This window comes from Pelobates fuscus, chromosome 8 (assembly GCF_036172605.1).
Source record: "Pelobates fuscus isolate aPelFus1 chromosome 8, aPelFus1.pri, whole genome shotgun sequence".
Taxonomy (NCBI): Eukaryota; Metazoa; Chordata; class Amphibia; order Anura; family Pelobatidae; genus Pelobates; species Pelobates fuscus.
In genome coordinates this window covers 42,566,193-42,580,068 of record NC_086324.1, presented here as the reverse complement: position 1 = coordinate 42,580,068, position 13,876 = coordinate 42,566,193, and the positions used below count along the sequence as shown (strand labels likewise).

The 13,876-nt window shown below is 36.4% G+C and overlaps 1 protein-coding gene across 2 annotated transcripts in view; it reads left to right on the top strand.

Annotated features, from left to right (window-relative positions):
* The window catches only part of OLA1 (Obg like ATPase 1), a 144,022-nt gene that overhangs the window by 129,099 nt on the left and 1,047 nt on the right, over positions 1–13,876 (top strand). For both annotated transcript variants that reach the window (XM_063429743.1, XM_063429742.1), the window contains exons 8-10: positions 3,707–3,847; positions 4,859–4,955; positions 7,498–7,620. In XM_063429743.1, the coding sequence (XP_063285813.1) occupies positions 3,707–3,847; positions 4,859–4,955; positions 7,498–7,620 (361 nt within the window). The remainder of the gene's footprint in view (positions 1–3,706; positions 3,848–4,858; positions 4,956–7,497; positions 7,621–13,876) is intronic.

Here is a 13,876-nt window from a genome sequence, read left to right as displayed (position 1 = left end):
TGTAGCCCGCCTCTGCACTTTTTCTAGTGCCATAATATCCTTCTTTAGAACAGGTGCCCAAAATTGCACAGCATATTCAAGATGTGGTCTAACCAGTGATTTATAAAGGTGCAAAATGATATTCTTATCCCGAGAATGAATGCCCTTTTTCATGTATGACAATACCTTACTGGTCTTAGCCACTGCTGATTGACATTGCACATTGTTGCATAATTTGTTGTCTATAACAATTCCCAAGTCCTTTTCATGTGTTATCTCTAATTCGCTTCCATTAAGGGTATACATTGCTTGTGCAGTCTTTACGCCGAAGTGCATAACTTTGCATTTTTCAACATTAAATTTATTCTGCCATTTGAGTGCCTAGTCCACCAGTCAATCTAAATCACTCTGCGGCAAAGTTATATCTTGCTCACATTGTATTACTTTACAGAGTTTTGTGTCATCTGCAAACACTGAAACATGACTTTCAATGCTTTTTTCAAGATCATTTATAAACATGTTAAATAGAAGGGGTCCCAGAACAGAACCCTGAGGGACACCACTTGCCACCTCTGTCCAGCTTGAAAATTTACTGTTAATGACAACTCTTTGTACTCTATTTTTAAGCCAATGTTCTACCCAAGAACAAGGATTTTCATCTAAACCGATTTCTTTGAGTTTGAACACTAATCTATTGTGTGAAACTGTAACAAAGGCTTTGGAAAAATACAAATCGATCACATCCACTGCAACACCCTAATCTGCACTTCTTCTTACTTCTTCGTAGAATGCAATCAAGTTAGTTAGACGTGACCTGTGCTTTATAAAACCATGCTGATTTTTGCTGATAACCATGTTCTTCTCAAGGAATTCTTGAATATTATTCCTTAATAACCTTTCAAATACTTTTTCAGCCACAGAAGTTAAGTTCGCAGGTCTATAATTTCCAGGCAAGGATTTTAAAACCATTTTTTGAATATAGGAACCACATCTGCCTCCCTCCAATCCTCCTGCACACTTCCTGAAAGAAAAAAATCTTGAAAGATTAAAAATAGAGGTTCACTTTTTCCTACAATTAGTTCCTTAAGTACTCATGGATGAATACCGTCAGGCCCTGGAGTTTTGTTTATATTAACTTTCTTTAGTTGCTGCAGCACCTTGAGTTAAACAATTAAAATTTTTCTGCAACTTTTTAGCAGGAATCATTTGCAAATCTATTGCCATGAGTGCTTCCTTAATATATAGAGGAGAAATAATTATTTAAAATTTCTGCCTTTTCCTGGTCTTCATTAACTAACACCCCCATCCCAGTTTTTAGTGTACCTACACTTTAATTTTTTTTATTTTTATTTTTTTGAATTTTTGTCCTTAACAAATGCTTTGGGGTTGGTTTTGCCCTCTTTGGCCATCATGTTTTCATTTTGAAGTTAATTGAATCACTGTTTTGCACACATTATTGGCTTCTTTATATATTTTATAGGATGCCTCTGATTTGTCCGATTTAAATGCTTTAAATGCCCTTTTCTAAATTTAAATCTCTTGTTTTACTTCTCTACTAAGCCACATTTGGTTTCAATTTGTTTCTTTTATATTTATTACCCAATGGTACATACTGAGAAATGTACCTTTCTAATATTTGTTGGAAGATGTTTCATTTATCCTCCCTGTTCTTTTCACTAAAGAGTTAATGCCAGTCAATATATTGTAACGCTCCCCATAACTTATAGAAATTGGTCTATGTTTTAGTATACCCCATATGCTTTTGTTTTTTTAAGTTTGTTTCAAAGGACACTATATTGTGATCACTATTTCCCAAGTGCTCACCTACTTGAATGATGGTCAAAACATCAATGTTGTTTGTTAGAACCAGGTCCAGACAATGTCTATTCTAGTTGGTGCTTGTACAAGTTGTGACATGAAGGTGTCATTTAACAAGTTCAAAAACATCATTCCCTTTGCTGAACTACTAGTCCCTCTGTCCCAATTTATGTCTGGGTAATTAAAATCTCCAATAATTAACATGTTACCCAGATTTGCAGCTTTTTTTCAATTTGCTCTAACAGCTGTTGTTCCTCATCAATATTAATATTAGGTGGTTTATAACATATCCCAACCAGTAGTTGATTTCCCTTCTTTTGCCCCAAGCAGATATTTACACACAAAGCTTCTACATCTTCCTTATCACATTCCACTTGCTTAAGATTTGGCTTTAACTCATGGTTGACATACAAACATACCCCACCAACTTTCCTGTTTTTTTCTGTCATTCCTAAATAGTTTGCATCCATTTAAGTTAACTGCCCAGTCGTGTCTCATCCCACCATGTTTCAGTTATGCCTATTATGTCATATTGTTTAGTGTATGCTATTGCCTCTAGTTTCCCCATTTAGTTGTTTAGGCTTCTTGCATTAGTAAGCATACATTTAATATGATCACGAGTCACTCGTACGTTTTGTAAACTATCAACATTACATACCTTCTCTGTTCTGAGCTTGTCCCCCCCTCCCCCCCCCCCCCCAATCTCCTTTCTGTCCTATCTCCAATTTGTAGATTGCTATGACCATCCTCCCCCTACTATTAGTTTAAATTCTCCACCAACCTTTTAGCCATCCGATCCCCCAGCACTGCAGACTCTCTCCCGTTCAGGTGCAACCCATCACTGCTATAAAGGTTGTACCCAAGCGCAAACCCAAGTCAGCCCAGTGCTCTAAAAAAACAAAACCTTCCTTCCTACACCAAAACTTCAGCCACGCATTGACCTCTCTAATCTCCCGCTGCCTTTCAACTGTAGCACATGGCACAGGTACTGAGATATTACCTTGGAGGTCCTTTTCTTAAGTTTGCCACCTAATTCCCTGGAATCTTTCTTTTACTTTGTCATTGATACCAACATGGACCATGACAGCTGGGTCATTCCCAGCCTCTCCCAAAATCCTACTGTTTGCCATTATTTGTTGCTCAATTAAAACAAATAATTATAATGCAATGACCAAGTAGAAATAACGGATATGGGTGTTTTTTTTTTTTAATTATTGAACAGCAAGTGATTAATGCAAATTGTAAATTTGAATACCAGCAATGGTGCTGGTGTCTAGAATCATTAAATCTGTAGCAGGCTCTGCGTAATAAATACATTTAAACATGACTAAACTACAAAATATTGTTGTTGTTTTTTTTTTGTTTTTTTTAATCATTTGTTTAATAGACAGGAGCAAGAATACAGTCAAATGAACACAGTGTCATTAAAGGCCAGCATATAATGTTAATTTAGTGGCACATTATTAATACTGTGACAATTGCTTATGCAAGGGGTTGTTGTCTGTGTAGTTACTTTACCTGGATTAAAGGGGTTAAATTAATTTTAACCTTTTTTATTATTATTTTTATTGCGTTTTCTTTACTTCTGTAAGACTAGGTAGCCTCTTTCCATCCCAATCTAGTATTCCGCCCCCCCCCTTTTTCTTTTCCCATTACACCCTCACTTTACTAAACGCTCCCAACAGACAAGATGTCCAAGGTAAATGCAGAGAAGACTTGAAATATTACCGGCGTACACCTGAAGCAATCATTGCCTGTTAATGCTCTGACCTTGGAAAGCTATACACAAAAAGGTGGCATCATAAAACTGTGTAACTCTTATGAATATGTATGTGCTACTTGATAATAATGAATGTGGCACAGTCATGCATGCACTACAAGATAATGTTGTGCCCTCTTTTGTCTACAGGTTGATAAAAATTAAAGAGTGGGTGGACAGACATGACCCGGGTGCCTTGGTCATACCTTTTAGTGGAGCCTTAGAACTCAACCTGCAAGACATGACTGATGAAGAGAAGCAGAAGTATCTGGAAGAGAAAGCGACACAAAGGTTAATTAGCATTCATTTTCCCTACACTTTATTATCAACTATTTCCTTGCTGTAATTTAATTGCTTGCACTGATAGAATAATAAATGACAGAGTAATTACCATTATAAAGAGGGAATCTTCTCCTTTCTTTAGCATGAGACAGAGTTGAAAAGATTTATTTTAAATTAAGTTTTTAACTGTCATCTGTCATCTCTACACAGTGTTTTTAATTATAGCATAGGTGTATTTTTGTGTGTGTGTGTGTGTGTGTGTGTGCCATTTTTATTATTTTTTTTTTATTACTTTTTTGGGGGAGGGGGGTGCACAGACAGAGAGGGGTTTTAATCGGTCAGCACCCCGAGAAAATATTTTGTTATGTGGCTTGCTTGTTTAGTTATATTATGTTTGGATATTTTATTAATTATAACAGGCCACCTTGAACCGTATGTGGGCAATTGGAAGCCATAAGTACAACTCCTATCATCCTACACTATGTCATTAGTAGGTGGCTCAGGATCATGGGTGTTGCAGATCATTAACCGCTGAAATGGCAATTGGTTACAACATTAGAGTTACGAATAGGAGTCTGGCAAGTGCCAGATATGGATAATAAAACCAAATATTCTCTTTATTAAGGTGAGAAGCACAGCGTTCTCTTTTATTGCTTATTCAGTGTTTAATATCTAACTGATAACTCATTAGAAAACCCTAAGCTGTTTAACAAAGCACAAGGTTTACTCTGGTGTTTGTAGGGTTAAGACAAGGCACGACTGTTCACTCTGTCAGTGACAGCTAACCTTTGACACTCCAGCTGTTGTGCACTATACATTTCTCTGTAAGAAGCAGGGCGTCATATGAAATGTAGTTACAGTAGCTGGAGAGCCAGCTCTTAACCATCACACATATACATTGAGTTGCTTGCTTAGTATCTGATTATTAGCAAGTGGTGGTTATTGAATATGCTTTTTTTTTTCCTTCCTTAAGCCCATCCCTCTCGTGCTGTAAACTGATTAGTTGCTTTCTTGTTTCAGCGTCTTATCCAAGATTATTAAAACTGGATATGCTGCACTTCAGCTTGAATACTTCTTCACCGCAGGCCCCGATGAAGTGCGCGCGTGGACCATCAAGGTAAGACTGCTACTCATTCATCATCAGCGCCATCCAGTTCCCCACTACTGAATTCAGATTGATATCAGCCACTTTGTAGTTCGTCACGGCGGAGGTTAGCTAGTCATTACAGATGAGCTTTTTTGTCCAGGATAACTTTAATTATTTGAGAGCTGCTGAACAGTGAAAGTGGTGCTGCATTGATTGAGGCAGGTAACAATTGATTCTGCCTATTACATCGTCTGCATTTCTTCATCCTGTAGAATCTAGCTACCCTCCTCCTGCGGTCAGAGATAAGAAACACCAGCATTGTACTTGGTTAATCTGTGTGACCGGGTTTCTTCTCCAGTGAAATTGATGTTGCTCTATATTCTGTATTCAGTAACTTTGTTTAGATTGTAGGTGTTCCCTCTTCCTCCTTCTTTTTCCTTTTTTTTTTTTTTTTTCTTCCCTTTTCTTTGCCTGGGCTCCATTCGCAGCTATAAAAGCCGTATAACATCATTACACTCCTTGCAGATACACAGCTGGTCTCCAAAACGTAAAGTCAGTGTGTAATAATTCATCTCTTTAAGTGGTTTATAATTTAAGAGGTAGACTTTGTTCTGATAATGCTATACATACCATCCAGACACTAATAAAAACCACGATGATATGGGTTTAAAATATTGATATTCACTGATTGTGCCCGTGGCGACCGATTAATTTGTTCCCAAAGGACAATGAGAAGTGAAATGGTTTGCTTTTAAATGGAAATACCCTCTGTGATGGCTTCTATTATTCTCACATACATTGAAGCGAGAACGTAGCTACAAATTATGTATTACAAAATATATAATTATTACAAGAACATACAAAGACTTCAGCAGTCCTTTGATTTCCATCAAAGTAATACAATTTCCTGAGCAAAACAACAGAGATTAAATTGTTTTGGTGCTGCAGGAGGGGACTTATAAATGTATGCATGACTCCTTAGCAGTGACAAGGCCATAGGTCACACTAACGATACGTACATTTTTTGCATATGCATATATATATGCCTCTATGCACAACAGCTTTATGATACACATGTTAAAAAATATAGTGAAATGGAAAGGTGTGCTAGTCACAGAATATAAATAACTAGTCACGTGCATAGATCAATTTTTTTTTTCTTGTATATCTTTTTTCATTTTTTATATATATATATATATATATATTGCACAATATAACAACAAGGTCAAATGTGCACTTCTGTGTGAGTATGTATTACACAGATTTATATCGATAAATATTGTTTAAAATAGTAAAGAAACCATACCCACAAACAGTTTCTCAATATAGTAGTCTTTCTTGTATGTCGATCATTTTCCACAAGATGGTTAAACTGTGGGCCACAGAAGAGGCAATTGACTTTTAGAATAAACCGCTTTAGTAAGAATGATGGCTAAGTTTCTGCTTGCAAAAATGAAGGCTGGTTTATGCGAAGACTGATTGCATGTAGCTTGGGTCTAATGTGCAGATACAGTATTTAGTCAGGTAAGCATCAGTGAATTGCCATTAGGCCAATATATCTTTTATTGTAAAAACTGCGCTTTACCATGTCTGGTTTCTCAGCAGATTTACACGCTTTATTAAGCAGCATCAGATCACTCTTATTTCTCAAAGTGCTTAGAACTTGGATATTCTACCCTGTCCCATCAGATTTCAACTTGGAAAAAGAAGGGACAATCCGTTCTTTCCTGGATAAAATATTTTTACTGAAATATTTATTAGAGACGGTCAGATATTTTTAATTCACGCATTCAATGTTTAATCCATCATTCATTGTTATCTTGAATATGGATCTAATGTAAAAAATAAATAAATACAATTTAAAAAAACCATTAAAATGCTTTATATGAAAAGTATTGTTCCACATTAGAAGAGAAGTCTGTCTTAAAATTCTAATACATTAAAAAGGGCTAAAAAAATATGACCGGTAACAAAGTTACACCTCTAAATTTCTCCAGAGAAATACATGGTTTCTGATCTTTTAACTTAATGTTTTCTTTACTCTTTTTATTTATTTATTTATTTTTATTAATTTAACCCTTTGAGTGCCATGGGCTTAAGTAACAAATTGGTTTGACATGGGTTGTCTAGCCCCCAATAATAGTGATATGTGGATCCTAAATGTGAGATCAGTTTGTGTGTGAATTCATGTAGATTTTGGTAATTAAATACTCATTTAGATCTATAAAAGTATAGTTTTATAAAAAGATAAGAACAAACACTTTGAAGAAGTTTAAGTCAGAAATTAAGCAGAGAGTACATGACCCACTATGCTGAGTCCATCTTGTGTGTAAGATGCACGTTATGTTCAGACATAGTAATGCACCCGATGCTTCTCTCGTGATTGTGTACAATAAAGACAATTCCCTTAAACACCACCTTGTGTTGATGGTTAACTGATTTAAAAAGCCTCCCCGTTATCAGATCTTTGATAGTTTCATCGAGGTCCAGATTCACATCAGCTGACAGAACCACCCCTCCTGTAATCCATCTTCCTCAACAATTCATTTTCTGCCGTTCTTCCTTTTGACAGAAAGGGACAAAGGCTCCTCAGGCTGCAGGGAAGATTCACACGGATTTTGAGAAGGGTTTCATTATGGCAGAGGTAATGAAATTTGACGATTTCAAAGAAGAAGGCACCGAAACAGCTGTCAAGGTGAGTTCTGACTGCTTGTGTTTCAGGGCAACTCCTCCCAATGGAGACTCTAGTCTGGTGACAAGGGAATCAGGATGTCACCTTCCCTGTGCTAAGACATCTACCATTGTGATTTCTCCCCGGCATCTCCCAAGGGTGACTCTTTACTGCAAACTCTTGGCAGGTTGTGCAAACATGACGGTGGAGAATTATTGTCCTATTACCAGGAAACACATTTTGATGTTTGGCTTACTTATAGAAAATGTATGTTCTTATGCCTATGTCTCTTATATAAAATGGCTTACAATAAATTCTAAACATATCCAGGGATTAAACAGTGTGGATATAGAATTTGCTAAATTTAGGCCAAAATAAGCAATAAAGCAGTTTTGCATAATTTCAGTTTCTGCCTTTCTGGCATACCTTGGGCAAATGTGGCTTTCTGTTAACCAATTTCACTATTTAGTGAATAAACCTTTGAGTTCAGGTATTGCATGATGTAATGAAAACCATGTGCATTTATATCTACAAATCTATCAATGCATGCATATGTAGACTCATTCATTAATTCTAAAGTGAATGTGTTGAATTTAATTGAAGGGCGGAAAAGTTAGTGTTCTACAATTTTTGGTACTTGTTCATTAACATGTCTGTGTTATATATATATAGTGATTCTATTTATAAATCAGTTAACAGCTTTCTCATTATTCCCTTTCGATATCTGTATATATTTGGGGGGTTTTCCGTGGGGTGGGGATTTTTTTAGTTCAGTAGAGTAAATAAATGGCTAGGTATGTTCAATTATTACAAATATTTTTGTTGATGTGTATCTGCATGCTTCCCTCTTTAAAGTGGCAAAACTTTTGTCTTGCATACATTATGTCCTATACCTCGCTACTCAATCTGTTGGTGTTTGATGGCTGAATGTAATTATTGCGTGTTCTTATGCAGTTTTGCATTGTAGTACTCATTCCTCTGCCACTCATTCGAGTTCAATTAAGGTGCTAATTACACAGAAACAATGCAAAGAAAATTCTGTCTTCCCTCTGCGTATTGCTGGACTCAAACATCTTACTGCGCTGTTCAGTAATAAAATGATATCTTCACTTCCTGTAGAGTGTGAGTGTCATTGTTTAGAGGCACACTTGCAAATGTCTGATAGACTGTTTTTTAAACACATAATTGGAAGGATTTTGGCTATTAACCCTTTAAGCAAACAGGTTTTCAATCCTGGGGTAGACTGAGATCAGGGCTTTCTGGATATCTAGAGCTGCCAACCCTAGTTATATAACGTTTCAGAAATCCAATGAATTATTTTATTTTTGTGCAAACCCAGAAGAATTGCCATTCTGTAGCTCTGTACAGCAGGCAGTCATAAAATACCATGCTTGATGACCATTGACAAGCTTAAACAGATTGCATCAGAAAGTACGTGGAGTCCCGCTCCAACAATCTTTGTCTATATTAGGCATCCTCTGCTTCTCCAGACGTTGTGCTCTTTTTAGAACTGGCAGAATATTTGTAGCCTGTGGTCAGTTTGCTATGAAGTTCATGCTGTGTATTAGGATTTATCCAAAAGCAGCTACTTTAGTTTAGTTTTGTCAAGTTTTTAATTTTTTGCTTGCTAGTTCTGCACTCATTCAATGGAGCTAAAGTCACTGCCGTTTGTGTCTACTTTGTGAACACTAGAGGGCAGGTGCTGATTAAATCCACACACTCCTTTTAGTTTTCGTTTTACCTGAATGTTTGTCCAGGTTTGGGTGGCAAGCTTTGTGTGTTTACAGAGATGTTAATTGCACATACTGTATACACTCTGCATATTAAATGAACATTGAGCAGCTGTAAGGTAGTTCATTTTTATATTCTGGGTTAAACGACACAGTTTCACATCTGGTTTGTATAGTTAAATAATATTGTAATATATTGTAGTGGGGTTTGTCTTGTTGGGCTGCAATTCTCATTAATCTCTGCCATTCGGAGGCTGAGCATATTGAGAGTTGCAGTCCAATAACCTATTGTGGTGCTGTTTTACACTCCTATGAGACTGTTCAAACGATGCAAACATAAACACGGAGGTTTGTGAACATTGATAGAAAATATTGTGTAACATATTAAGGCAGTGTAATTCCTAAATCTCTGCAATGCCATTATTAACCATCGATTTTCTAGCCAATACCTGGATTTCATTAGTTAATATTTTGTGAAACGTTGGCTCAAAGTTTTCTGTAGTAGTGTTTATCATTGAGTGTCTATGCTCTACACAAGCCCTTGTCCAACAGGAAATCTGCACAAAAACAGAAATCTATGTCCATCGCTCCACCATGAGTAAGAGTCATTGTATTTTTCTATATATATATATATATATATATATATATAGTTAGTGGATTCCTCTATTCTATACATTGTATCTGCAGCATAATTTGCTGTGTAGTAATAAATGTGGGGCAATGTGCTTTCACGTGTTCCAAGTTCTAGAGACTGATTTTCTTTGTCATTTGGTCTCCATTTAAAACTTACCCCTTAACAAACCATCAGTTACAATGGCAACATATTATGTGCACACATTATCTTATCCAATCATTTTATGAATGTTTGTAGGATATAGAATACCACCTCATCTGACTAGTGTGTATGGTTTGTAGTGTAATCTTTGGCAGGCTCTGTGTGCTTTCTTAATGAAATTCCTGTGATTAAAAAAATAATTATATATTAACGCTGCAAGATAATATAATGCTATAAGAAAAGGTAGAAAGTTGTGCTATAAAATGTGTAATCTGTCAGTGGGTGTCAGTGCTGCTTAAAATGAACTCATTTCATAGTATGGCAGTATAGCCCCAATCCAGAAGGCTAGTGTTCCATTCTAAGGGAGACAAAGCATTATGGGATATGTAGGGTCCAACGTTTGGCCATCTCTGCCTTAAGTTATGTTAAATAGTGCAGCCACTCTGGTCATAATTGTCTTGGGATTCTCATTTACTGTACTTTGAGGGGTCCCACCATCCTGCATCGACTCACTAGTGGTTAGATTTCCATGTACCTGGGATTCCCTTTGCTTTCTATTTTTTCTTCTCCGATATGGTGTTAAGAGGAACACACAATTAAGAGCTTTAATCACCGCTCCCGTCGTCTATTCAATCCATCATTATATCAGTTGACACACACTGTTTCATAACACAAAGAGAAGACACCACTATCACTTGTACTCCTCAAGCAGAGCACTTGAAAACAATTAATTGGACTGGCTTTAAATCTTGATTAATCACAAATTAAAGACCTGTCTTTTTTTTTTTTCCCCCTTTCTTATTTATTTAATTTCCTCCCCTAACATGGCTTTGGGCTCTGGGTAGCTTTTCGGTTCCAGGAACAGCTTATTTGCTCTGTGTTATCAGATTGATCACTTCAAGTTTGATTCTTGTACGCGGAGAACACCAGCACAGCATAACTAATTTAATGCCAGCGCTGTGAACTATACACTGAATAGCTCTGTGTGGGCATTGTAGTCTACAGGGATATTTCATTATTAGCAATCATATCTGCTTAGGCAAAGCTGGCTTCTACAGATGGCTGCTTTCAAGTGCAAATGAAATGGTTAGACGTGTCTTGTTTAATGCATACTCAAGATTCACAAATGGGTATTGATTTTTTTTTTTTCCTTTCTCCCAACCAGTTGTTTCGGATAGCAGAGGAAATGGATTAAATAGTCTCCCGAGTATTTAAAGGAACACTATCACATTTAATTAATTGTAATCCAAATCATATAGCGAAAAAGAAAAGACAGAATAATCTATCCCCGTGTCAGATGTTAAGCAATGTTTTTGCGTCACTGTGTGTCTCCCATACTTGGTAACAAAGACAAGAGACACTGATTTTTATTTAAACTCATTGTTGATAATATCCTGGCCAATTGGTTAAATAAATGTAAAATGTTTTTCATTTATAATGCCATTCATATTAATGGCTCTTATTGTTCTGGTGGTATGGGTAGACCTAGTTCCAGAATTTGATATTAAATATACCTTTGTAATAGATTTAGAAATTTCCTGTGTCCAGTGCCAAGAATTCTCTGTATGCATACATTTAGTATTGAAACGGTGAGCAATAATTCCTACATTTAAAGGAAACTGGTTATGTAGAATTGGAAAGTTATTTTAAACAAGCCATTGTTTATTCTATAGATTGTTCTAGCTACATTGATTGAGAGCCTATTTAGATTTACTTTTTTATACTGTGGCTGCATTTGTATCATTACTGACTGTTGTGGTATTGTAGTAGAGGATGCCGTCTTTGTGCAGGTTGATACAACTAAAATCTAAATACTTAACGCTACTGCTTGTAATACGGCTTGTGTAATGTGTAGATCAAAGCAGTTGATCTAGTTGGGGGTCTTTCATTTTGCTTCCAATTTTAGAACCGCCTTTTTCTTTACGTAATATAAAAGTATTCAGTCAGCATACCACTCTCATTGTACAAGCAATGACAGCCAGATCTCTGTTTATTCAATTTATATTTCTGTAGCTTCTCGAATAAAATAAAAGCATCATATAATCGCAGGAATTAAAGCAGAATCGTAGAAATGAAAGAAAAATGCTGAAGGTGAAAATATTGATTACTGGATATGATTGAGCTGGTGGTAATAACAAGTGTCTCTACACATGATACTTTTTAGAATCTCTCTTATTGTAGTTAATCACATGCAAGCAGAGGCAGAAGATTATATCCAGGGGAATCAAGGCACCTTATATTTGCATCACAGTCATGGAGTTTGCAATCTTGTTCTCTAAACGTATATTATGTTTGAGTGTCATAATATAGTGTAGATTTGAAATTCAGACCAGATTCCTATTGGGCTGAGCATCCCACCCATCCACTATGGCTGCCACTTTGGAAGTGACCACAGGAAAGCGTAAATTGAAGAGTCTCTGGAAGCAGTAAGTGTTGCAGTAAGAATGTAAATCCCCATGTTAAAATTAACATAGAAACATGGATTCTGACGGCAGATGAGAACCATCTAGTCTGCCAAATTTCCTAAATACTTCATTAGTGTAGGACCCACCGATTGGAGTACTGTGACGTAGTGGTGGGCTTAACACAGTATGACCATATAAATCCCCATAGTTGTTTGATAACATAGGTGATTTTAAGTAGCCTTGTAAAATGTAAAACAGTATTTTTTTTGTGTAAACTGTTCCTTTAACTGGATTTTGAATGTCATAATATACCACTGTAACCGTGCTGGCAAAGGTTCAGTAGCTGTCAATATATACAGTTTGATGTTTCCCATAGGTATTATTGCTAGATACGAATATAATTACCCCACATGCTTTGAGAAATAGATGATGGATCCTCCATGCAGGGATAGAACACATTTAGCAACATAAAATAAGACTAACCCAACTATAAATTATAATTATCGCGAAACACAAGTGTTCTGTGAACAGTCTGTAGAACAACGGTTTTGTACAGCAATACAAAATATTTTGATGCAGTCAGATGTCAGTTATATCTAAATATCTTATTGTATCAGACTCCTATGGTCCCTACCAACCGGACTGTAAAAAAAAAAAATATATATATATATATACCAATAAGATAAATTACTACCCATTAACACCCATTGGCTAGAATGTTGCACAGAAAAGATCTAAAGGGATTACTAACATATTTACTCCCATATACGTGTTCAGTGGGAAACCTGATCATATCTCCTTTTAAAGGGCTGGTTTGTTCCAAGACTGTGACTAATCTTTGGCACTCTGCATTTCTGGATGAGTATATCTCGAGTGCCAAAGGTTAGTACACTCCTGCCTGAACGGTGACAAAGTACGTGAAATTGTCATGTGAAATGGAATGTTCTTCTTCTGCTTGGTTCCATTTCACCAGTAGGTGGAGCAGTCCTGTGTTATGGTTTTTTCCTCTCTCTTTCTTGATAAAATGGCTCAAGGCCCATGTTCATTCAGTTTATTAACAGTAGATAGGATCCCCTTGAACAAATTTGTATTTTGAATTTTACAAAAACCTCCTGGGATTCATTTGGTTTGCTCATACGTATGATATGCAAATCTCAGATAGCACTTCAATAGAAACACTTTTTTTATTTTAATTGCCCACTGTCCTTTGTGTATATGGATATCAGCTGAATGTTACACCGCTCAGGACCCAGAGTTTATTGCCAAAATATATACAGACTTTCTGCAGTTGAAATAAAGCTCCCATTATCACCCATTAGTTCCACTGGCCGGTAAACACTGGTCATGCCAACAGTTTCTCTTTTCCTTGC